Source organism: Gadus chalcogrammus, chromosome 18, assembly GCF_026213295.1.
Source record: "Gadus chalcogrammus isolate NIFS_2021 chromosome 18, NIFS_Gcha_1.0, whole genome shotgun sequence".
Taxonomy (NCBI): domain Eukaryota; kingdom Metazoa; phylum Chordata; class Actinopteri; order Gadiformes; family Gadidae; genus Gadus; species Gadus chalcogrammus.
In genome coordinates, this window is record NC_079429.1 from 17,898,293 (window position 1) to 17,924,940 (window position 26,648).

Genomic DNA, 26,648 nt, shown 5'->3' on the forward strand with positions numbered 1-26,648 from the left:
TTATTACGTCAGCACGCAGTAACGTCAACGGTCAAGTGGATGGTGTGGGCTGAGGGGAAAATATAGCAGACCGCGCAAATAAAAAAAAAAAAAAAAAAAAAAAATTTTTTTTTTTTTTTTTTGGAGATGACATGTGACATGTGGGTCTGCGCGGGCCGGACATTTTGCTCTTGCGGGCCGGATCTGGCCCGCGGGCCGCTAATTGGGGTTCACTGCCTTAGGATATAATGTAAATAGTATGTAATGATAAAATATAGGTTACCTTAGGATATAATGTATATAGTATGTAATGATAAGGTATATGTTACCTTATCTCACCTTAAAAAAAAAAGAGCAATGTCCAGACATGTGTGTACAGTGCATTATATTCTGTTTTATTTATTCACCAGTCATCTAAAAATGATTTGCTTATATTATTATTTAATTGATGTAATTTTTTTATTTGGTGAGTATGCTCCAGTCCAGGTTCACTGCAAGAGAAAAAAAAACAAGATTTGTAAGACATGACAAGACAAAGTTTTCACAAGTAGAGTTCACATAAAATGTAATAACATTGCTTTCATTAGAAGCACAGCACAGACTCTACATAGCTAGTGCTTTAGGCATTACCTCTTAGATCATTTACTTAATTTTTCAATAACAGCAAGCAACGCTTGCCCTTGCTGCTGCTGCTGCTGCAGGAGCATGGCCTGGGTAGCCTGCATTTGAGCCTGCTGTTGCTGCATCATCTGCATCATTTCTAGCATCTGCTGCTGTGCCTGTTGTGCCCTCCTCGCTTGCTCCTCCATCTCTAGTTTTTTTTAAATCAAGCTCTTTCTCTTTTAGCGCTCTATCAATTGCGCTTCTCTCCCTCAAAAATGCAAGGGTGTCATTTCCACTTCTCCTATGCTTCCTGCAATCCTCTCCATCCTCACTCAGCCTCCTTTTCGTTTGGCCCATCCTCTCCATGGCCGTCTTCCTAGCCTCCTCTGCTTTGGCCCTGTCTGCCTCTATTTTTCCTCTGTTTTCATTCACTCCTCTTGTCTCTTCAGCTGCCTTCTCCTTCTCCGTTACCTCCTCAATTAATTGATCTATTTCTGTCATGATTATTGAGGTCCCTGAACTCCTCTCATCTCTGTTGTTCTTTTTAATGAATTTGTCCTGGATCAGGGCAAACCTCTCCCTCACAGACCTCTGAGACACCCTAAATAAAAGGTCCAGGGAACTATTCAGACGGTCTGCGATTGCAGACCAGGCCTTCCCCTTGTCCACACTCCCCTTCTTAAATCGGTATGGCTCCGACACTATCACTTCTCTGGCAAGAAAAGTGTCGTGCCTCTCTGTCCATTCCATGGGGGCACTAGATACATTTGGGCAACTAGTTAGCCAAGCTTCAACATATGACCAACTACACAGTTTTGGATATAAAATAGGTAATAGTTAAGATACCGGTGTTGTTAAATAGTTCTAATCAAAACTGTTGAGAATAGCCTATTTGTTAGCTACAACGTTCGCCAACGTTAGCCTGGCTAACTAACGTTAAGGTTACTTACTGTGTTCTAGCATCTTCTTGGGCAACGGAGGACATATCTATGAACAAACATGAAAATCTGTCAAATTAGCGGGTATCTTTAACAAATATACTAATAATCCATAAAGCTGCTAACGGTAGAATCAAATAAACACGAAATGACAGTATTACATACGATAAAAAACGTATAATTACCTGCTTGAAATGTAACGTAGTATTGAATACGGCAAACCAGTCGCTCTCCCGTAGTAGACAGTTGGGCTACAACGGCCAGAAATGTAAACATAGAATTGGCGTGCGCAAAGTGTCACTCGAACGCCGTAGCCGTCCCTTCAACCGTCGTTGCTTAAAGTCCCTAATGAATGAATGGCACGGGAACTGCAGGCCCTGCGACCCGGGCAACACGGGCCCCGCGAAAAGAGATTGCGCGCAGAGGTCTGATTAGGGCTATATATTTGTATTTGAAATGCAACGGTCTTTTCGCTCAGAGCAGCTGGAACTGAACAACAGCAAGAGGAAGGAGGAAAACGGGCTATAAAACAAAATTAGTTTTTTTTCCATCGGCCATACTCTAGCTAGCTAGTTTAGCATGCTAACTAGGGGTACGCAACTTGTTGCCCTCTCCCCCATAGTGCACTTTTTAAATAGTTAAAATGTCCGTCGTGTAACTGTTTGTAACTGTGCAATCCCTTAATAACCTTGCTATCCAACTTTCCAATTCAAATACATGTTATCTGGCTAAGGAGAGGTACAGGTTTAAACAAATATATATAATTAATATGCAAGTATACAATACCTTTCAATACTGCGGTTGTTATATGATCCATGCCCGGGTGTATAGCATCTCTTCCATCATCGTCCATGGCGTAGTTAAAACTAACAAGATTGAATCGCGGTCGCGCAGCTTGAACGGCTTCTGCTTCTGACTGGAGTCTGGCGAAAAGAAAGCCAGCCAGCCGCGTGCTAAAGCTAGCTACGTCCACCTGACCTTATTCCCGCACTTTCCCATTGGATGGTACCATTTCATAAAGGGGGGTTGCGAGACATTTGAAATATTGTTAATATAGAGAATTTGATTAACTGATGCAGTCATGGGTGAAATTACCTATATTTGAATATGCACTCGTTCCACAGGTTATTCTACTATTTTATGGCGAATATATCTATATATAGAAAACACTTGACTCACTTGCCTCCCCTATATTGCTAGATAATGTGATAAACGTCCGCATTATATAGTTGTTGCCGTAATTTTACGATGTTTTTTCCACCCTTTTCATGGTCTGCATTACGAGTGTCTCACTTTTGTTTGGGTTTGTTGAAGTACGAGATGCTTTGGCGGTGCGTTATCTGCTGCGTTTTTATTACTTTTTCACTAAAACAGTTATTGAGCCATGTCAATCGACTGCACAGTCGCAGCCCCGATTTCAGGTTGCTTTGTGGTGTCGACGGATGCAGTGAGGAATATAGAGTGTACAACTCATTTTATCATCATGTACAGAGAAGACACTCTAGCCACTAGTGATGGGCAAAATTATTCTTTCCCGGGAACTAGTTCTTTCAGTTCGGTTCACTATAACGATTCGTTCGTTTGATTCGTTCGTTTTGATTCGTTCGTTACGTCAGATTACGTCATTTGACGGGGAATCTCACAGGTGTCTCCCCCCCCGCGAGACAGCCCTGAGCTAAATTTAAGCGTCTTCTAGGCTCTACACCCCGTGAAAATAGACAAGATATACTATATAGTATATCCAAACGTCCTACCAATATTTATACCACTTGCTTTACTCTCTATGTGTCATTCATGGTTTTATATTTAAGCAATAGATCACGCCAGGCTGTGGTATGTGCTCATTATACCACTGTTAAGGGGCGTTGTCCGGCCCCGACGCGCAGCGGAGGGCCGGCGACCCCCTTCACAGTGGTATAATGAGCACATGCCACTGACTGAAGTGATCTATTGCTTTTATACAATGGTTACTGTTATGGCGAAACGAAAGTCATAGACACACTACATTTAAAAAGAAACCAAGAAAGTCAAAATAGCCGTTTTTATTAAAGAATACAAAAAAGTAGTCCCTCCTGGCTGCCGCTATGCATCGACGGTCGCTATGCAACACACTTTAGCGTCCCTCCGAGAGAAGGCTCCGATAGAGCGGTTCGCCGGCAATTTATTTATTTACGCCGATTTTAGGCTTCAGTGAACTGTGAACTGTGCTATTGCTTTTATACAACTGTTAAAATTATGGCAAAATGACTCCACACACACACTAGTAAAAATACGGTTTGACATTTTATTTACAATAATTAACATTTTAACTTCGACACTAAACAAGTTTATAGGCTACTATTTGCCTATTCGTTTATATTAATTTGTACGTTGTATTTGAGATGTATTTGAGGAGAGACGAGACGGGGCAGAGAGGGTCGCCTGGCAGTTGATACATGAACCCTCTTGTGCTCTCCCTATTTTTCCCTTGAGGATCATTGTGGTTCTTAGTATGTTCGTTGAACGTTAGTGTGGCATATTTTAGACCATTTTCGTCAGATTTCACGGTGAAAGGACGGTTTCAGCTGTCGATTGCCCTCGTTTCCCCTCCGCCCGAAGTGCAGTTGAACGTCAAACCAAACTTTGTCCACAAGCCCCTCCGCTGTGCCAGGATCAAGTGATTTCTTCATGGCTTTTAAGTCTTCTTCACAAATCGCCAAGTGGTGGACTGTGGTGTCTAGTCCCTTCTTCCTCATAGTTTTTACCACGCCAGTGAAGACATTGTTGCTGGTAGTGAAGTCTGTTTTTGATGAGACACCAGGACAAACTGAGCGGTGGGTCGTTAATGTAGCGGTTGATGCCAGCCCGGAGACCGATGAAACTGCTTAATCCGTAGGTTTGCCCTTTCCTGTTTCTGACAGTTGCATAAAAATCTCTTAAAATGCAATTTAAGCGCTCCTTTGAGATTGTGGAAAAGTTTATATCAACATCTTTGGCAGCACACCACTCTTCTAAGCATTTTACTGCCCACCTCGTTTGCTTGACAGTGTTCGACTCGTTTCGCTCTTTTTCTAATTGGTCGACTTCCTCTTTTCTTAGCTCTGCGTGCCGTGAATTATTTTGCTCTTTTTCCGGGGAAAGCTGCCGAAGCCACTCATCGGTTGTGAGGCCTTCCCGGAGGTCGAAGGATATATTTCCCCGCTGGTGAATCCCCTCCTCCATGGTCAAGTTAAATCTCTGTGTGATAGTTTCTTACGATACTTTGTAACGGTTTCCTCTTCAAGGCGCGGAGTGATACTTTCACAAAATGATCGGGCGTCATAGCAGTTGTGTATACGCTAATTATACAACAGTTGGGAACCAATCAGATCGCTGGATTTAGGTCCCCCATTGTATAATTATGTATATATTTTTTTACTATACATTTAATTCTTCATTATTCAGACATTACAGAACTATCATGGTCATAAATAAAAAATTAAACTGCAGTTTAATTTCTTTGTTTGCTCTTGAATTGACGTAGAATGGAGCAAAGAATCCTGGGATTGGGAAATGCGTTCATCCAATAAACAGATGGAGGTCAAGTCCATTTTCAGAAATGTAGGGAGATATATGAGTGGCCCCACATCGAATGGTATGACCAAAGATACATCAGACAGAGAGCCCGCAAATTTGAGCAAAATATGTTCGACAGTGGAAGGATTTACGTGGTTGCTTGCTTGTAGTGGCACTCATGGAAGGCTGAATTTTCCCGGTGGCGGTCGAAACGCCAGCCGGAATTGAGCTGCCAAGACGCACTGAATCGAACTGCACCCCGCGGTGGAAACGAGGGGGGATAAAACAAAAAAAGAGAAATTCTGTAGCATTGGCCTATACGACGCAGTTCGACCATTTCACATGCTGTAATAGCTAGCTACTAGCTACCACCAAGCTACCACCCAGACATCCTCCTGGCTCGCAGACATCAATTGCACCAAACAAAAAACGCAAGCATTAGTTTCTTTATTTTCCTTCAGTGACCCTAACATCTTGAACGATAGTTTGGAATGACTATGTCTCCCTTATTTTAACTTATTCCCCGCCGTCTTCCCGTTTTAATATTTATCCTGTAGGCCTAAATATTTAACTATCCCGTATTTTAATAGCCTAATCTCCACATTTACTCTACAATAGGACCTGCAGTGCAAGAAAATTAGGCTGGCCTAAGAGATGAGGCCGGTTCCTGCATCCCTTGCTGGTATGTCTGTTTTACAGGTCTAATTGGTTTGCTCCAAAGGCGATTTCTCTGAGACTGCAAGGGAAGCTTGGCTTCCTCTTAAATATAATAGTCAAATATGTACTGTTGTGTCAACATTTAAATTACTAAAATTGCGTTAGAAACACATTCATCTTGAAGACTAGTTAGAATCAGCTATTTTTCGACGGTATGTAATGTAAAAGTGGGCTGGTCTGGACCCCGGGCTATATGGAAAATATAAATATGTATGCTTGGAAAATATAAATATGTAATTTTTATATTTAAAAAATGTAACATAACAAACATATTGGGGAAAAAACATTTAATCGAACAATGAACTAATAAAACATAGAATCAAATTAGATTCAATCAATTTCCATTTAAAAACATTATTTGCTTGGCCTTTTCAGGCTTGAGCCTGCTCCGCCGCTGGGAGATGACCATCCCCATCTTGCTGAAGACCCTCTCGGATGGAACAGATGTTGCCAAAACGCACAACCTTGCCAGCATGAGCTGCGTCAACCGTGGGTAAACCAACTGACGGCTCTTCCACCAGGCCAGCGGGTTGGATGAGTGAGGCAACATGGGCTCCTCAAGGTAGGAGTGCATCTCCAGCGTCGCTTCAGCTTCATTTGATGAGTTCTCCCCAGACACCAGACAGGCGACTTCATCGTCGAATTCTCCCCAGAAGCTGCTCTCCTTGACTGAGGCCCCTGCTGCTGCTTCTGCAGCCTCTGCAGCCTGCTCTGGGTGGGAGTTCAACACCTGCGCAGCAGAACGAGTGAGGCGCTCTACCACCTCAGAGGCAGCTTGGCTTGTTGAAAAGGCTCTTTTCTTGAACCTTGGGTCCAGAAGTGCTGCTTCAGCTAGGTGGGCTTCCTGCTCAAGCCTGTGGAAACGGTGGGCCCAGCTCATTGTTGAGGACTCTCAACATTGCTTCCACCTCTGTTTGGCTGAACTGGTTTGACCTGAGGTGGCACTCTGTGACTCTCTGTAGCCCCTTCACCAGAAGAATGACCTTTGAGGCTGTCACATACCTGCAGTGGGGAAATGTATAGTTTTGTTAATAGTTTAATTATTTTAGTTTTTTGGTTAAAGGGACACTGTGTAAAAATTACTCCCATCTAGTGGTACAATTGTATATTGCATTCAAACTAATAGTGCTCGCTTGTCCAAAAACTACGGTGGGCAGTATGTGCCAAGAAGCTGTGACATGACACCTACTACCTCATCGAGTCATTCGAGTGATGATGATGAGGTTCGTTATTTTTAACAAACTTCAAACGGCATTGAATCATTAGTGTAAGATAGTGAATTATTTCAGTCATCATTCACGATAGTCATTATTTGAACAATGTTACGAAAACGTAACTCATTGTTCCGAAGGGCCGTTTGTCCGATAAGTCAAACAAGAGGCGCATTAGGCCGACGGTTTAATATGCCGAATAGGCCTACATATAAAGAGTTGTGTATCGCTTTCTCTCTCTGGACCGGCGGCGACATAATGGATGTCTTATCTCTATCGGGGATTTTAAATTTGATTTTAATGAAAGCACAGCAGGAGAGAGCTTTTCTCTGCCTGCTCCTTCAATTAAGAAGGAGGAGGACAGCGCAGCAACGTCAATTTCTCGTCAGATCTTTATATTTACCCTATATGCTCCGCCGCAAACAAGAGGAATTTGGATGTGAGTCCGCAGCCAAGACTGGTGGGAGAGAGTGGTCTTACGGGAATTTAGTGACCAGGAATCCTCGAAGGTCCAATTGCACACTACTGCAGCTGCCATCTCTCTAAGTTAAGAAGTATTTTAACGTTCAGCCTGCAAAAGTACTAGTAGTAGCCTACTCATTTACAGTTATCTCGGACGCGCGCGGACACCTCATTAATAAACACCCATGTCCCGTCGCTTAGCAACCGGACACGCTTACCGGACTACTTTTACGGAGTGATAACAAAGACGTGAATCAGGCAATAAATCCACTTTCCTTGACAGCGGTGAAGTTCGGTGTGCTTAAAAGTACCGACGGAGCTCAGTGAACTACTGCGGCTGCTCTAAGTTAAACCCCAATCTATGCGGAATAAGTGTATACATGGCGATTTAAAACGGACTACACCACCTATTCTATTCGGCATAGAATCTATGGTTGCGTCCCATTTCTACCCCTTACCCCTCCGCCTTACCCCTCCCCCTTGGTTTGAAGGGGTAAGGGTGTCCCAATTCTCATTTTGGTTAAGGGGTAGGGCGAAGACAAAAGGCTACGTAGCCCTTGAAACGAAGCCAAAACGTAGCTTGAAACGAAGCTATCCAATGACCACACTTCAAAGGGAGGGCTTCGAGGAAAATCCGGCCGAAAATGCATTTTTACTAGTTGTTATCATTCGGACTCATGATGTAAAGTTGACTGTATATTCAGCTCGAAGTCATACACGGACAATGCGATCTCTGAGCTCGATATAAAACATGACATAACGGTAAATAACCGTTGAACTATACATACAAGATTTTAGCGCGCTCTAGTGGCCAAGCGAAATCACGATCATCATCAACAGCATCATTATCAACAGCAGCGATGGCTCAAACAAAGGAAATGCACAAATGTAAGTATTTTCAGCACTTTAATTACGGCAGACAGGTGTAATAAAACTATTTTCGATCGGTTTTTAATTGTGAAGTTAGTTTTGAATCACTAGTGAAGTTTGTTTTGATTCACTAGTCAAGTTTGTTTTGAATCACTAGAAGCCGATGCTAATTTGTTCCGTTATCGCTATTTGTTGAGATAGATATCCGATAACCCTTGACATGACATGTTAAGGTTTCAAGTAAAATTTGTGTGCAGTGGATTTGCTTACTACTACTATTCCTTGGTTGATTATACCGGCGCACTGCTTTGATATCGGTAAAGCTGCCAGCTAGGCTACCTCGCTCGCCTGTCAAACTGAAGATTTCCTTTCCACTTTTACCTCAGGGACACCACAGGAGACCAGACACCTCATTAATTTCAGGTCGACCAGGGACAATGAGTTTCTCAAGTCAAAAATGATCGCCCGAAAACAGTGGGAGTGAGTCTTACGTTGTTCAATCTTTTCATTCTTGCGTCTGTTTTCTACTTTGGTATTTCTGTGTTGAGCTCAATAGCCCACTGAATGTCTGTGTCGTTATACTGTACGTTGGCTGTGATGTAGGCTTTTTCTGGAAGAAATGGGGATGGAGGGAAAAGTTACAACGCAACAGGCTTCTAAGAAGTGGGAAAACCTCAAAAAGAAGTACAAGGTATGTGTCTAGTTTGAAATAAACAATTACCAATTGCCTAATGAATGTATCAACCAAACGAGACCATTGTTTTTGTTGTAATTGAGTATTTGCGTGTGTGTGTGTGTGTGTGTGTGTGTGTGTGTGTGTGTGTGTGTGTGTGTGTGTGTGTCTGTTTGTTCTTTCAGGATTTGAGAACTCCCAAAACTGGGTCGGGGACGGAAAGTGGGGAGGTGACTGTGGCGACGTGGCAGTATTACGATTTGATGCATGAGGTTCTTGGTGCCCGGCCAGCAATCGACCCACCAGTCCCTGTGTCCTCGATTCAAGAAGACCCCATGGTTATCCTCATGGTGAGGGTGATGTGGTTTCATGAATTTCACTAACTGCTATTCAATCAGCACCGCTAAATCTGAGGCCATGACTTTTAGCAGGAAACCGGTGGATTGCTTACTCCGGGTAGGAAATGAGTCCTTAGCCCAAGTGAAGGAGTTCAAGTACCTCGGGGTCTTGTTCGCGAGTGAGGGTACTATGGAGCGTGAGATTGGCCGGAGAATCGGAGCAGCGGGGGCGGTATTGCGTTCGCTTTACCGCACCGTTGTAACGAAAAGAGAGCTGAGCCGCAAGGCAAAGCTCTCGATCTACCGGTCGATCTTCGTTCCTATCCTCACCTATGGTCATGAGGGCTGGGTGATGACCGAAAGGACGAGATCGCGGGTACAAGCGGCCGAGATGAGTTTTCTCAGAAGGGTGGCTGGCGTCTCCCTTAGGGATAGGGTGAGAAGCTCAGCCATCCGTGAGGAACTCGGATTAGAGCCGCTGCTCCTTTACTTAGAAAGGAGTCAGCTGAGGTGGTTCGGGCATCTGGTAAGGATGCCCACTGGGCGCCTTCCTTGGGAGGTGTTTCAGGCACGTCCAGTGGGGAGGAGACCTCGGGGAAGACCCAGGACTAGGTGGAGAGATTATATCTCAACACTGGCCTGGGAACGCCTCGGGATCCCCCCATCAGAGCTGGTCAATGTGGCCCGGGAAAGGGAAGTCTGGGGCCCCCTGCTTGAGCTGCTCCCCCCGCGACCCGACCCCGGATAAGCGGATGACGATGAGGATGAGGATGAGGGCTATTCAATCATGTTTCATGAGATATTAGCTGAACATTTCTAAAGAAAATGACTTCTAACAACTGACTTGCATTGTTTCTTTAGGAGATGGTGGAGCCCTACAACCAAGCACCCCCGACAGCAGCCAGCACCCCAGTACACCCGCCGACCACATCAATCATGCGAAGGAGGTCCAAAACAGTTGCAGAACTCCTGGCTGAGGAGGCACTTCAGGAGCAGAGGCGCCATGAAGAGAGTGAGGCCAAGACAGATCGCTTTCTTGATCTCTTTGAGAGGATGGTCAACAAATTATAATTATTGATTTTTGTTGTTCCTATGTTTTTTGTATGCTATTTATTATTCCTATTTATTATTGTATATATTTCTATTTATTGCTATTTATTATTCCTATTTATTAATGTTATGTTTCTATTTATTGCTATTTATTAATTTATTATTCCTATTTATTATTGTTATTATTGTATATATTTATTGCTATTTATAAATGTATTCTATTTATTATTCCTATTTATTATTGTTATATATATTTCTATTTATTAATTTATTATACCTATTTATTATTGTTATTATTGTATATATTTATTGCTATTTATAAATGTATGCTATTTATTATTCCTATTTATTATTGTTATATATATTTCTAATTTTAAAGTTACTTGTTGAACAATTAAATGTTCTTGTTTACAAAAGTTTTTTCTATGTGTGATAAATGCTACAAGAAGCAGATAGTTTTAAAACATTTATCAATGAGTTTTAAAACAACTATCAATCAACAAATAAATAACACAGTATGAACATAATCATCAGGATAAACTTGTAAGGGAACATAAACCAACAGGTAACTGTAGAAAAACTATTTACAAGTGATAATTCACTATTCTGTCAGTTGTAGCGTGCTGCGGGTGCTGGACTGGATGCCTGGATAACCGGCCAGAACCCCATCACCATTTTAATATGATGTACATGTATTTACCTGTATGCCAATTGTGGCACCCATTGCACTCCTGACCATCCCTGGAAGAAGGGATCCCCTACACTGCGTTTCTTCTCAAGATTTCTTCCTTGCTGATTCAAGGGAGTTTTTTCTTGCCCGTGTTGGGGCATGGGTAAAGGGGGGTGTCACAAATATTTGGCCTGTTAAGCCCTTTGAGACTGTAATGGTGATTAAGGGCTATACAAATAAAATTGAATTTAATTGAATTGATAAGTAATATAAAAACCAACAAGAAAAACTATTTACAAGTGATAAGTAAGCGTAATAAAGACCAACAAGAAAAACTATTTACAAGTGATAAGTAAGCGTAATAAAAACCAACAAGAAAAACTATTTACAAGTGATAAGTAAGCGTAATAAAAACCAACAAGAAAAACTATTTACAAGTGATAATATTAAGCGTAATAAAAACCAACAAGAAAAACTATTTACAAGTGATAAGTAGGCGTAATAAAAACCAACAGGTAACTGTAGAAAAAAATATTTACAAGTGATAACATTTAAAATTCATGAGACTTGGGCAGCCAGTGAGTCTCGGATAGCAAATCCTGGTGTTTCATTTAGTCCCATTGGTTCTTGAGGGGGATGGGGGTCAAGGTCATCCCTGGCAATGTCTGCATCAGGATCCAGTGTGTCTCCATTGTTTAAGCACACATTGTGCAAGAAGGCACAGGAAGCAATGACCTGGGGGGCAAAGGTAGGCTTGACTTCAAGCGCCCGGAAAAGGGTTGACCTCCACCTTGTCTTCATCATCCCGAAGGCCCGCTCTATTACAGAACGCGCCAGAGTGGATTGGCGGTAATTAAAGCGCTGCTGCACCCGCCCAATCACCGGCTCTTTGTAGGGAGTCAACAGACATACGGGCGTCTGGAGGCAGGGGTACCCACCATCACCCAAGAGCATGTAACCCGGCGGTGGATACCTGGCAGTCAAATAAAAGGGACTGTTTTTCATTACCCTTGTGTCATGGACAGACCCTGGGTAGCCCACAAAAATGTCCCCTTTGCATCACATATGGCCTGCATGTTAATTGAATAGAAATTCTTATAATTTAGATAGTCTAAACGATGTTGTTGTGGTGGCTTGATCCTAATATGGGTTCCGTCTATCGCCCCGACAACATTTACAAAAGCAGGGGTCCCTGATAGATCGGCAAACCCTTGCCCTACTGCTTTCAGCTCCTCATAGGCCTTTGGGAAGGAGATCACCCTGTTCAAATTGTTCCATATACTCTGTGCCACCCGGTGTATTACTCTGTGCACAGTTGCCTTTGGTACACTGAAGACACTGGATACCACCCGGTATGACAGTCCATGGGCAAGCCAATAGACGTAGATCAGGATTTCAAATTGATTCCCCCAACCATGATCTTGCCCCCTGTCCAGGAGCCTCTGCAGGCTGTTCATGGCACGTCTGGACAGGCGAAAGTCTTGCCACAGTTCAGCCCCCTCATCGCGCCATATCCGCAGGATGGGCACAGTCGCATCCACCCTGCAGTACATAGGTGGACGATCCGCCTGGAGAAACAAAAAGACTGATGTTCAAACTGGGGTCGAGATGATGCGTCATGAAATGTCAAAGCCTCGCCAGATGAACCACCAAAGTGGTTCGATCAAATAATTTGAGAATTCATAAATCATTTGTCTAAGATTTTCATATCGCGGGACAGCACAACGTAATTTCGCCTGTGAATCCTACTCGATACGGAGCTTCGCTGGGGAGGAGCCGACACCTACTTGACACACGCCCCGATGCCTCGACGCAAACCATTACATCACTATTTAAAACCACTTGATGATAACATTTCCTAACTCACCCGGCACTGACAAAAATAAATTAACACATACATGGTTAAAAAACAGATCGTATACAAACACATACGAGAGCTAGCCTACATTTCCAGCTGAGCCGGCTGGTTAACTGATAGTCCTATTTCATACAATGAAAAAATAAAGAAGTTATACGTACCATCATTTGATTCGTCAGCAGACGTATGCGTCGGTGGTACATTCGTCGCCTCCGGTGTCTTTGTTTAGCAGCAGACAGGCGTAGAAACAGAAAAATGACCAAGGCAACCGACATTATAACCGGTGAGGACGGCATCATGAATGAATAATTAATGCGACTCAATTGCCGCCTTTGAGAGGGGTCTGTGCGCGTGGAACTCAACTGTATTTCCTTCTGAACACCCACTGATCGTAACTAATATGAATTAACGTTTTAACATTATTTAGGATCTTCATGCTCTTCCACCGGCACATTTTACGTGTTTCCATTGGTAATTGTCTACTTTTAATAAAGAAACCAAATGCAATATGTTCTTGTACTGTTGTGCTTTGATATAGTGGTCAGTTAGAATGAAGATCAAGATTTTTGTAGCCTATCAACAAATTATTCACGACAAGACACGTCTGTGAGGCAACGCAACGTATGCTTGATCTGAAACATGCCTACTCGTGGCCTCTGTTGACATAGCAGTCAGCTGTCCGCAGTCAGCGACGATGAAGCCACGTAATGGAGGGGCGTCCCATTTCCTAGGGGAACGTTTTACCCCTCTGTATTGAGGGGCAAGGGGAAGGGGTAAGGGGGAGGGGTAAGGGGAAGGGGTAAGGGGTAGAAATGGGATTGGGCCTATGCCGAACAGATAATTGTATTCCGAATGAGGCGTATACATGACCATTTTTCCGCATAGAAATCTATGCGGCATAGATGTGTCCATGTAAACGCGGCTACTGTATCAGTGTTCCACTGTTGTGCCGCCTATGTAATGAATTGCACAACCAGGCAATGACAAAAGCTTGTACTTTAGACAGTGACATCGACTTACCTGTCGAGAAGAAAGCAGGCAACATCGGCATCCCTTTCAAAATCTTTCTCCTTCATCAGCTCTTTCCACCTTGGAAAAGCGACTCAGATGTTTACCCTCCTTTTCTGTATTCGCTGGTCACGTTGCATTTTTAACGCTCTTTTTCGTTTTCTTGCCGACGATGATTCCTTCTCCTGTGGCGTGGCATAACTATGGTCTTTCAAAAAAATGCGGTGCATTTTCAAATTTGCCGGTAAAACTCGTCTCGCTAAACTAAGCTCTGTTCCACCGTCACGCTGGCTCAGAGTGAAAACGCGTTTGCAATTCCTGTACGACGTAGTGCTTTTTGTCCCTCTCGGCAGCTCATAGACTGGAAGAAAATGGAAGCTTCCATGAAGCTTACCCGTCCTATGTAACCATATTGATATTAATATTAATTATTCTTCGCTCAGGAGGATAAGTGAGATTTTTGGCAGCGATAATTTTACACCAATGAGGACTTATTTATGAATGAATATGTTGATTTGAGGTAATAAATTACTCAAAATATTACAGTGTCCCTTTAATGTAAATAGTTGATTAGTAGTTTTGTAAATAGTTTAGTTATTTTAGTTAAATAATAATAATAATAATACATTTAATTTAGAGGCGCCTTTCAAGACACCCAAGGTCACCTTACAGAGCATATAGTCATCATTCAAAACTATGTAAAACAGACTAGGAATAAAAGGAAAACAGAGGTTAAACATGAATAATAATAATAATTAATAACACTCAAAGACGCCTAAAGTGAAGGGGGGACCTCACTAACCACCACCAATATGTAGCACCCAGTTGGGTGATGCACGGCAGCCAATTGGTGCCAGAACGCTCACTACACACCAGCTTGAGGTGGAGAGTTAGGGATGAGGTGGAGAGTGAGGGAAAAGAACACCCACATTTAAACATTATCACCCACATTTAAACACTATGGGTTAGTTAGTTAATGTAAATAGTTAAGTAGCATATTCATCATTAATTTTGTAAATAGTTTAGTTGGTTAGTTAATGTAAATAGTTCTTTAGTAGTATAGTTATTTTTAACTGTTTTATCTCTTTTAATCTATATATTTATTTATTACTTGATGAACTTACTTATCAGCGCTGACTTCTCTGGTGACGTCCTCAAATGGACTCAGCACCTCACAGACCCTTGCAACCTCCAACCATTCTTCTTCGGTCAATGTAACCATTTTGGGGTTGACCAGTGCCAGAGTGGCTATAACCCCATCCTTTAGCTTATAGACTTGCTCAAGCATGTAGAACGTGGAGTTCCACCGGGTCGGACACTCTTGGATCAGCTTGAGGTCGGGGAGGTCCATCTGCTTCAGGGTGTCGTGGAGTTTTTTAGCAGATGTGCAGCTCTTGTGGAAGTACTCCACGATCGTCTTCACTTTACCAACAGTGGCAGAGATGACCTTCAGACCACATTTCACCACCAGGTTCAGAGTGTGGGCAAAGCATGGTTGCAGAGCTGCCAACTCTCACGGTTTCACCGTGTGACACACTCTTTTGCCTGTTTACACACGCACACACGCCACACATCCAATTTCTCACGGCAAAAAAAAAAAAAAGACGCGTTCGTTCCTTTCCAAACTACCCGACGGTAGATGGCGCTGTTGAGCGCCACTGAACCTGCATCCGAAGTTAGCGACAGAAGAATAGTGAGACGGCGGGAAAAACTACCTCGAGAAGTCAGATGGGAATGTAAACTCTCATCTGAGACGTTACTTACAAGGTATGTTACAATGAAATGCATTTCAATTGAGAACTCACTCTCTTAAACTTTAAATCTTGAAATTATTTGTTTGTGTGTGTGCGTGTCTGTGGACTTGATTTAGTGTGGTGACCTTAACATAAATAATAGGCTACAAGAAATGTGTGCAATAGAAGTAGGCATGTTCTTATAACTGAGAGTAGAGTTATTAAACCAACATGATCGCCATTTTAATTCTTTAAGGTTTCAAAGATGTCCCGTAAGAGACCTTTGACAGGACAAAAGCGAAACCTTTTATTTTATTTAAAGAAGCAGCCAAGTGAAAAAAGACAGAGAAACACATTGACAGAACAGCCAGAACAGCCAGAACCACTGACAGGACAACAGACAGAGGAGCAACACACGGGACAGAGGGAGCAGGAGACAGGTCAGCTAGAGCTACAGCCAGGACAGACTGACAAACATGCAGAGGAGCAACAGACAGGACAAATAGAAGCACATGCAGAGAGGAGCCACAAACAGGACAAATAGAAGCACATGCAGAGGAGCCACAGACAGGACAAATAGAAGCACATGCAGAGGAGCCACAGACAGGACAAATAGAAGCACATGCAGAGGAGCAACAGACAGGACAAATAGCACGACCAACAGAGCAGATGGAAGAAGACACAGAGGGACAGACAGAAGGGTCTCCCCCAATCCAACACCAGGGCCAGAAGAGTCGTGCTCTGGCTGGAGCATCAACATATAGATCCATTTTCAAAAATGAGTGGACCTCTTCATGGCCATTTATTACGAGAGGGACCCTCATCACACACTACTGGTGTGCAGTGTCCCGAATTGAAAACTCCTGTTGCCATCAGGGTGTGACAGATGTAGTGCGCCACATAAAAACCAAAAGCCACCAAGAAAAGCAACGGGCTCTCCAGTCCTCAGCCACAATATCACAATATGCAATGCCCATTCCCTCTGTTGGGGGCATGTCTGCACAAGATGCTAAGGTATGATATGTGTAATGGTCAAGGTTCAGTCAAGAGTTGTGTGTTATAGTTGATCACGGTAAAGTCATGGTTGATAGTTCTGACTAATTTGTGTTTTGTGGTGTAGTACAGTAGAATTTTCTTAATTTGAGATCTTAGTTGCTGAATGTGTTTTTTACCTGTGGCCAATTATTGCAGGTGATTTGAAATAAATGATGGTCTTTTGGGTTAGGGCTAATCATTTTTAATTTCTTACAGACAAGAAGAGCTGAGGTCAAAATGACAGCTGGGTTGGGAGTTCACAACATCCCCCTAGCCTTTGCGGACCACCTAGGGCCTCTCCTAAAAGAATGTTTCGGAGATTCGAAGACAGCACAGGAGTACAGGTGTGCTAGGACAAAGTCATCCTGCATTACCAATGAAGCAATAGCGCCATATTTCACACAGGGGCTTGTGAAGGAGATGAAAAAAGCCCCCTATACCCTTGTTACAGATGGGTCAAATGACACTGGTATTTCCCAAACTATTTGAGATTTTTCTCCTTGGACCTTCAGCTATGTCTTTGCGTCACATAATGTAACCAATATTGCCCATCTCCAGTGAGCCGCCCCTATCAATGGCTTGGGGCCTACCCACAAACCACCAAAATGCAGGTACAACATGGGTTCAACATCCAATTAAATACAATTCTCTCAAATCTGAGCCTGCGTTGTCAGGGGTACCCGCGACAAAATCTCACTCCAAGGTTTTTTGAAAAGTTGGCAGCTCTGCGGTTGGTGAGTCCAGCCTGGCAATTTGACCATGAGGATCATATTTTTTGCATTGTCTGTCGCACATGCCACAATTTTTTCCTCAATTCCCCACTCAATGACAATCTTTCTCATGAATTCAGCCATGTTTGCAGCTGTATGGCGTTCCGTGAACTCAGTACAGTACAGCAGGCAAGAGACCATTTCAAAGTCGTGAATGAAATGTGCAGTCACAGCGAGGAAGCTGGTTGTGGTACGAGAGGTCCAGCCGTCCGTCGTCAAATAGATTGCTGTTGCCTTACTAACCTTGTCCATAACCTTCACTTTGGTTTTTTCGTAAAGACTCGGCATGATGATCTTCGAGATGGTCTTTGTAGGATCAATAATATTTCTAATGTGAAGCTTCAGCTTGACGCTCCGTTTTCCCTTCGACGCATACCGCATCCAATATCCACGATAATAATCCACCGGACCACGACGTGATGTTTTAAAGGGTTTACTTGTCCAACGCAAAATACATAAAACAATCCTTTTCCACAATGAGGTTCTAATTAGAGGTACGAGAACGAGAGAGAAATTGAGAGGTCAAAAAACTGTGTGGCTCCAAGCTTATTTTCCTGACCGTAAGACCGGTAGTTAAAAACCAACTGTCACACACACACCAACTGTCACACTTCAAAATAAAGTGATTAAATGTGCGCGTACACCGAAAACCTTGCAAGTGAATTACAAAATAAAATGCTATGCATTCGAAATTAACACAATTAACTATTATTATATTTACTATTATTTCACTTATGAAAATCCAACTGTCATTGTAAAATATGAATTTAAATAAAGCGAATAGGCATTTAGGCGCCTACAGTCTTCCTGCTGGGCGGGACATACCAAGGATGGAGGGCCTTGGTATATGCCCTGAAGCCTGTGTCCTCCACCATGGAAAAGGGCTGGAGGTCTTTTAGCATCAGGGCATCATCAACTGACCTTTGCTGCATTGGTGGCATTGGCTTTTGAATAAAATCAGTCAACCGGGTCTGTCCTCCATACAGGCGTGTTCCTGAAGGTGGTGCTGAGGCTTGTGGTGCAGGGTTTGCAGCAGGAGTAGGAGCAGCAGCAGGAGTAGCAGGAGCAGCAGCAGGAGCAGCAGCAAGAGCAGCAGCAGAAGCAGCAGGAGCAGCAGTGCCCCTGCCCTCCTGTCCCCTCTGCTCCAAAGTTAGCCTTGCATGCAATGTAGGATGCATAGTCCTCAGGTGGCGGTAGAGGTTGGCGGTCGAGCCTCCTTTAAAAGAGATTTTCTTTTTGCAGACCTTGCATGACAGGGCATCATTGACGCAAATAAAGTCGTTCCACGCAGCACTTCTTTTTCGTGTCGGATTCATCTTTCTTTGTTGAAGGTCAAAATGACTGCCCTCTGCCCTATACTCACGTTAAACCATTAAGGGTTTGTGTGTGAGGGGGGGGGGGTGGTGGTGGTTTGAGGGTTGTCGTGTGTAATTTATAGTCATGTAATCAAACAATGGCAATTACATTTTGAGTTAACAAAAATTTGTAGTTATTATTTGCGTGTTAAAGTTATATAAATCACGACCCCCCCCCTCTTTCTCTTTTAAGTTCGGCGCCGAACAACTCGGACCATACCAAGTGTGACGGGATATTGTTGGTCATGAAATGATGGAATAAATGTTCAACATGCATGCATGTAGCCTACTACTTTGACTTTCTAATGTTCTGGCGAAATTACCCAGGTTAAGTGCCCATACGTGCCTTTTTTTCATAAATATCCTTAATACATAAAGCGGTGCAGTAAGAATTAAATGACGTCTTCAAAGTAGCTCAGTGCACCATAAATATTAGACCAAACGAGACTCGTAATGGTAGGTAAAACAATACCTTATTAAAGCATGCAATCGTGTTGTAGAACAAAATAAAAAATAAAACGTATGAAGTGCTTGCATGATATTGAAGCCTACAACGATCATTAGTTAACTTGTGTTGCGGACGTACCACCTTGTCATTTGTTTACCCAGGTGCCATAGCAACACCATTGCTACCTCTCATTGGCTGAATCTTTGAGAACGTTGTAGACTCAATCAATATAAGATCGCGGTGAGATGAAGCTCTAGTCGTTTGTATATTTTATTTACGTGACCATCTTTTTTTTTTTTCTTTTTTTTTAAAGAATCAAAGAACCAGTTCTTCTTGTTTTGGTGAATCAGTTCTTGTCGTTCACGTTCGGGATTTGTTCGTTGTGAACGAATCGTTCGCGACCGACTCATCCCTACTAGCCACCTTCTTGAAGGCACCAGACCAGACGAGGGTCACCGAGCAGATGAACAGCGACTGGAGGAAAGTCAACTACAGCTGCAACAAGTAAGTGGCTAGCTACGATTTTTACAGCGTCGTGACTCGTGACACGTTCATTTTATGAGAAATGCATGTGGAAATTGTAGGTTGAAATTAGGGGTACAATATTAGATTTGTATGATACTGAGTAACATTACGGTTAGCCAATATAGATCTGCGACAATCAGTTATAATTAAGCCATTAGCCCAGGTAATCAAACTATAAAGGTGGTCGAAATCTGTGAACTTTACCATAAGTGTTAGCAATTATGCAATTATTATTTAGTTTACTAACAAATGTTAAAACATATATAGTTAATGTTAAACTGAAGAAGCAAAAGCACACGTTTGTTCTAATCGATGGTTCTAATCCATGACATTAAATCATTTTATTTTATCTGCTGAACTACAAAACAAAAACTGGTTTTAATCGTAATAAAAGAAGTTTCCCGTTAAACGGGGACCATTTAAGAAAGAAAATCTTGCTTTTGTTTCTTACAAATAAATTAACAGTCAATAATTTCCTCAATAATAAGAGGAGTTTCTTATTTTATAGCTGAAAAAAACATTGTAAATCCATATTAACCTCTAATTACTACATTAATATCTATATATATATTTTTTAGGATCTGACGACACATGCCACTGCCTTTGTGATAAATGCCCGAGCCAAGCATCGTTTGTCACAGGTACAATGCTTCCCTAAAAATGTGTTTGAACAGAACAAAACATTTTGTTATTTACACAGTTAAAGACCTACTTCACCGGCGGAAATATGAAGGTGTATAGAACTCTGAGATCCTATGTCGTATAAATGTGCACCTTTATACTAGAACATCCTAGCCTGAGAAAAGGAGTAAAGAGTGTTTTATGGTCTCACTGTCTAACCCTACATAAAAAAAAAGTAAAATATAGGGGTAGGATTAATAGGACAGCTGGGCCAAGGGAAGACTGAGGGAAGAAAAATCGAATTCATTATATTATAATAGCGATTTTATAATGATAAAACGCCGGTTCTGTATGGGTGAAGTATTCCTTTTTAAGCAAAGCAGTTTACAGTGGTGATACAGTGGTGATACCTCATGTTAATTACTATTTTATCAGCAAATCTGTATATCAAAAGTAGCAGTGGTGATCATGATGATGTGTTCCAACCTCTGACATTAATGACATGACTCTCTCTCTCTTTCTATTTTATCTCATTTTCAGAAAGACATGAATGACATTGTTGCTGGGGTACAGCAGTATCAATCATCACTATTGGACAACTCCGGAAGCAGGTGAAGGACGTGGTAAAAAAGCATTCAGATAGCACAACAAGTCAACTTGAAAATGATGCAATGGATATATTTGACAATTTCATTGACCCCTTTGCTAATATTGCAACAACATTTAGACAGACAGCGTCATTAGGAAGCAGTTCAGCTGTGTGGATGCAGAGGAAATTCCAATTGCTCCCACCATAATTAGAAAGAAACTTGGAGGATCCAGTGAATGTCTCATCAAAGACAAAGTATTTTATTATGTACCATTAGTTAAAAGTCTAGAGCAGTTATTATCCCATCCAAGGGTTTTGACTGATTGAAAAGGGACCCTCTCCTGGAACCGTCACCTTATCGTGGTGGAGAGGTTTGCGTGTCCCTGTGAACCTGAGAGCTGTGTTGTCTGGAGCCTTGTGCTCCTGGTAGGGTCTCTCATGGCAGAGTGGTCTCAGGTGAGGGGCCAGACTAAGAATGGTTCAAAAAACTCCAATGAAGAACGAAAAAAGAGGAGATGTGACCCGGCCCGGAGGAAGCCCGGGGCCCCCGTCTGGAGCCAGGCCCAGACGGAGGGCTCGATGGCGAGCGCCTGGTGGCCGGGTTTGCCACGGAGCCCGGTCGGGCACAGCCCGAACAAACTACGTGGCACCCCCCCTCTCTTCATCCCATGGGCCCACCACCTGTGGGAAGACCCGTTGGGGTCGGGTGCGCAGCCACATGGGTGGCAGCGAAGGTCAGGGGTCTCGACGGACCAGACCCGGGCGGCAGAAGCTGGCTCTGGGGACGTGGAACGTCACCTCGCTGTGGGGAAAGGAACCGGAGCTTGTGAGGGAGGTGGAGCGCTATCAGTTAGATCTGGTGGGGCTTACCTCCACGCACAGTCTCAGCTCTGGTACCGTACTCCTGGATAAGGGTTGGACTCTATTCTTCTCCGGAGTTGCCGAGGGCGTGAGGCGCCGGGCGGGTGTGGGGATACTCATAAATCCCCGGCTGAGCGCCGCGGTGTTGGAGTTTACCCCGGTAGACGAGAGGGTCGCCTCCCTGCGCCTAAGGGTTGTAGGGGGGAAAACTCTGACTGTTGTTTGTGCGTATGCACCAAACAGCAGCTCAGAGTACTCAGCCTTCTTGGAGACCCTGAATGGAGTCCTGTATGGGGCTCCAGTAGGGGACTCCGTAGTTCTGCTGGGAGACTTCAACGCCCACGTGGGCAACGATGGAGACACCTGGAGAGGCGTGGTGGGGAGGAATGGCCTCCCTGATCTAATCATTTTAAACTTCAACAGACACCCGCCTTCAAGTGAGTTAACGTTTGTCAATTGATTAGGTCCAGACTCTCTGTACAAATGAAATGAAGTGAAGTACGAGAGTCTGGTAGAACCAGGCTAACTTTGATCGGAATGTCACCTGGAATGTCACCCGCGAAAAGACCGGTGACTCTGCTGCCACCCATGGCGTGAGTGGTGTATTGCATGTCATGCATTGCCCGCGACGTTCGCGTATGCTGTGTAGACTATGAAAGGAAGCGCGTCGCTCGCATCACTCGCGTCGTTTACGCGCGTTGCTCGCGTCGACTATGTAAGGGCCCTTAAAGTGGCAGGAACCGGTTCGTCAGCGGCAGGGTTAACTTCAGTGACGGGCTAATCCGGCTGATACATGCATCTTTAGCTTTGGGTAGCTTAGCATTTGGCATTGAGTGAACTTGTTGATTCACTTTGGCCGACACTGTGCCAGTGAGACACAGCTGGAACTGTCTCTCTCTTGTCCAGCTTCGGGAAGGATACAGTGTAGCTTTGATCATCTTCATGTGTATTTGTCTGAGTTAGCTCAGCAAACTCACCCATCGGCACTGTATCTTGGAGGAGTCCTTTATATTTTTCTAATGCTGCTAGTCTCGTTTCAAATAAAGCCACTGTCTGTCGCAGTTTGGTGCAGTCTGGGCATTTCCCAATCTCCGTGCCTGAGATATCTGAGTACGGAGGCATGTTGGCGCGAGGAAAGTCCAAGCCTTTTGCTGCGGTCTGATCCGGGAGTAAGATATATAAATAAAAAGTGCCAAAATGTATTGTTGAATCGAGCGATGGAGGTCGACGGAAACAAACTACATTTTGTTAAGTATTATGATCATGAAATAAAATAAAATAAAGTAGATCTGAACGATGAATTAAGTCGTTTTTTCCAATGCCTAGTGGAGCTTCGGGAAACATGACCTCTCTCTCTGCTGCCTCCTCGCCTCACACCGTAAATCAATGAGACCAACTCAATACGAAGCCGGTATGAAACTAAAACTGATTCTGAATCAAGCTTAAATGATATCGAAATTCCCTGTGTAGATTTGTTAAATGGTTTGAACTAAGATAAACGGTTGAAAAATTGATTTAGTTACGTCTTAAACAGTTGAATTACCAGAGTTGGGCTCTGCCGTCCTCCAATTGACTCTCATGTTAAAAAAAAAGATAATATTTTAAAAGTAGAATATCTTAAAAAGTATTAAGTATCTGAAAAAAAAAGAGAAAAATAATCTGAAAAGAAGCGCGCGATTCCAAGCTTTAATGAATATTTAAAAAAAATAATGGAGGTGAAAAATTGAGGAAGGATATATATATGTATTTGTATTTTTTTGTATTTATTTATTTAAAGGACAGTGCACATTGATTAACATTTCTGTAAATGCGCCAGTGTTAGCCAGCAGGCTAATTTTCAACTGTAGTCCTTTGGCAAGATGTTATACTAGGCACATGGTGGCTGAAAATAAAATAACAAATTAAATCACACAGCAATTGATATACAGTAATAAAACATAATGCAATGGAATGGCTCCATTAAAACATAAGACATATAACCATACAGCCATACAACCCTTAGGGGATCAATATAGAGGCAGACAAACATTAATGTATTATGAGAGGTGCTCACATTTTTGTATGGTCAAAAGCCAGCCCTTAAGATGGTGTGTGAATGTATGGTGTGAGGTGGAGTTTCTAATGTCCACTGGCAATTGGTTCCATAGTTTAGATGCTCTCACAGAAAAGCATAGTTGGCCAAAGGAACTGGACCTAAGAGGGACTACACAGTCCCCTCTTAAGGCAGACCTTGTGGTTCTGCTGCTGGATGACTTCTGCTGTATAAAAGTGCAGAGTGGTGGAGGAGCCTTCCCATTAAGGATCTTAAAGATTAGGCTAAATCACTGTGTTTTAAAATATTTTCCCAACTGAGTAAGTTATATTTGTTAAGAATCTTACAGTGGTGATGTAAGTTTGTAGAGAATAATAAATAAAGAAAGAATAAAACGTATGAAGAACAATAGTTGAGCTCTGCATGCAGCACTTACCTAATTAACTGTAAGTTAATGTAAATATGTATACCTAGCCAATAAACGTCTAAACATACATGAATGAGTGGTACTCATCGTTTGCCGGCACCACTGGGCTTCACTCAATTCAGCTCTTTAGCTGAATTAACCCTAACCCTTCAGCTCTCTAGCGTCAGCGGACCTGTTCTGTTACTTATGTTGCCAGGGATGTTTTTGTTGATTGCGGAGGCTGTTGTCTAAGGTTTATTACCAATTGCAGGCCTACTTAATGTGTTTTTTTAAGGTGCATAAACTGTTGAGAGGTGAATAAACTATTTCTGACATATCAGAGGTGGGTTAACTGCATTTATTTACGTTTAGCCTCCACGACTGCCTTCCGCCTTTTATTTTCGTCTTTGTGTGTGTGGCTGCGTAAACTGTGTGCATAGGGCTACTACCACAGCCTCGACAACAACAAGAACAACATATTGTTGCTAGAAATAATTAATAATTAGCGTAATAATATAAAGAAAGATGTGTTTCGTTTTTGATAGCATTTCTGCTGTGTTTGACTATGAGGTCACCACTGAGTTAAAATATTTCTCAATCGGTAGTGCCCCCCCCGCTGTTGACTCATGCCCCTCCAGTAGATCTGCTCTGGCGCCGACTCTGCCCCTCCAGTTGCAGGCAGAGTTTGGTGACTGGCCTTTCAAAGACACAAGTCTTCATCTTTATTTTCACTGTCCTCAATGTCCTTTGGAATTTTGGAGGACATCTTTAATTCTTCCAAGACTCCAGGACCCTCGCGGGGCTAAATTGATCGCCATCACAATGTCTCCTACTTGCAATCCTCTTCTGACTGTTGTCCATTTTTGTCTTTCCTTTAACAAGTGAAGGTATTCTTTTGTCCATCTCTTCCAAAAGAGATCAGACGGATACTAATCTTGTTTCCAGCTATGCTTGATTTAGCAGGGGTTGACACTAAGGTTTCAAAAACTTGCACTTGCCCTTCGTGCAAATGCAGGTCATGTTTGACTTGCCCGAATGTCATGTTCACTTGCCCAAATAAATATTGAACAATTATGAGTATAATTGAACAGAAATGAACAATCGAGTCATGAAACACATGAAAATAGTTAATTTTTTTACTCGCATGTGAGGGTTAACCCTATAAACAACATACAGAACCATCAAAAACGTCAACATAATGTACAAGGTGTACTTAATCCTCCTCTGACGACACCAGTTCTTGAACCCCTGCTTGACTTGTAGGTCGTCTTTTCCTCTTCGATGAGACCCACCAACGCTGCACTGCACCATCAGCATCAAATGCGTCCTCAGGTGGACCCATGAAGCTGAGGAACATCAGCCTCTGGAGCTGGGTGTTGGTCAGCCTGGATCTCTGATCCGATTTGATCCGCTTCATAGAGGAAAATCCTCTCTCACACCCTGCAGTGCTCACTGGAAGGACAAGATACACCTCCATCAGTTTTTTTTTTTTTAATGATTTCAAAACAGGGGCACTACATCTGACTGTGCCATTACTTCTTGTAATTAAGAATTTTCAACATACCACACTGCAGGATGCCAAAAAGATCTCACTGATGGTACTGTGAGTCTGACTCTTTGCATACGACTTGTAGAGTGCAAAGTCTGCTTCTGCCTCCTCACAGCTGGTCCTAGCCCTCTGGAGGAGTTTGTTGTAATGCTGTGCCACCTTTTTGAACTGGTCCTTCCCGAAGGCCGCAAGGTCCAGTCTGGATGTAGGCCAACGGGAAGGATCCAGCACCGCAAACCGGGAGACCACACTGTCCTCCTGCAGGTCCTTCAGCCTCGAGGTGTGTGGTGTGTGTGATTATGGAGTCTGTTAAGAGTAGAGCAGGGTTTTTTATTATTATTATTATTATTTTTTATATTTAATAAAAGTGGTTTTATAAGTGCACATAAAACACTGGTTGATTTATTTACTGTATTATTTGATTGACGTTTTATTAGCCATCAAATTTTTAAGTGAAACATTACTTTCTCATTACGAGAAGTGTTGTGGTCCCCACTTTGTGGAGTATCACTCCCTTGTAGGTCCCTGTCCGCTCCACATCCTGGGCCACCTTTGCCATCTCCGGGCCCATGGTGGATTTGAGCCCCACCAGTTCAAGAAAGCACCTGAAAGATAAAAAGAGATGGTATTTTTTTTAATTCAGGATTGCAGTGCTAAATAAATACGATTGGCTTGGAATTAATCTGTAAGAAGCATTGATTTAAACATAAATACCTCTCTTGGCTGTCCAGGGCTTGACAGACAGTCAGGTCATCTCTCTGAAAGGCCTGACTCACCACAGAGAGGTGCTCCAGGACATCACACATAAAATGG

At 42.9% G+C, this 26,648-nt stretch overlaps 1 protein-coding gene and 1 long non-coding RNA gene across 3 annotated transcripts; one reads left to right on the forward strand and one right to left on the reverse strand.

The window, feature by feature from the left end:
- Positions 1 to 252: 252 nt before the first annotated feature.
- LOC130371277 (uncharacterized) lies at positions 253 to 2,482 on the reverse strand. Its single transcript, XR_008893167.1, has 4 exons — positions 2,307 to 2,482; positions 1,706 to 1,771; positions 1,533 to 1,569; positions 253 to 470 (listed from the first exon to the last, which is right to left on the reverse strand). It is a non-coding gene; the product is annotated as an uncharacterized LOC130371277 (long non-coding RNA).
- Positions 2,483 to 19,571: 17,089 nt separating this feature from the next.
- Positions 19,572 to 22,563, forward strand: LOC130371271 (uncharacterized). 2 transcript variants are annotated; one of them, XM_056576992.1, is made up of 3 exons: positions 19,572 to 19,756; positions 20,356 to 20,418; positions 20,939 to 22,563. In XM_056576992.1, the coding sequence occupies exon 3, from the start codon at positions 21,463 to 21,465 to the stop codon at positions 22,306 to 22,308; it is 846 nt and encodes a 281-aa protein (XP_056432967.1). In that variant the 5' UTR covers positions 19,572 to 19,756; positions 20,356 to 20,418; positions 20,939 to 21,462; the 3' UTR covers positions 22,309 to 22,563. The 2 variants fall into 2 exon arrangements, with proteins under 2 accessions (XP_056432967.1, XP_056432966.1); XM_056576991.1 differs by having other exon boundaries at positions 20,356 to 22,563.
- Positions 22,564 to 26,648: the final 4,085 nt, after the last annotated feature.

Excerpts from the sequence above, each read along its gene's own strand:
- LOC130371271 (XM_056576991.1), top strand. The coding sequence starts at position 21,463 with ATGGTTCAAAAAACTCCAATGAAGAACGAAAAAAGAGGAGATGTGACC.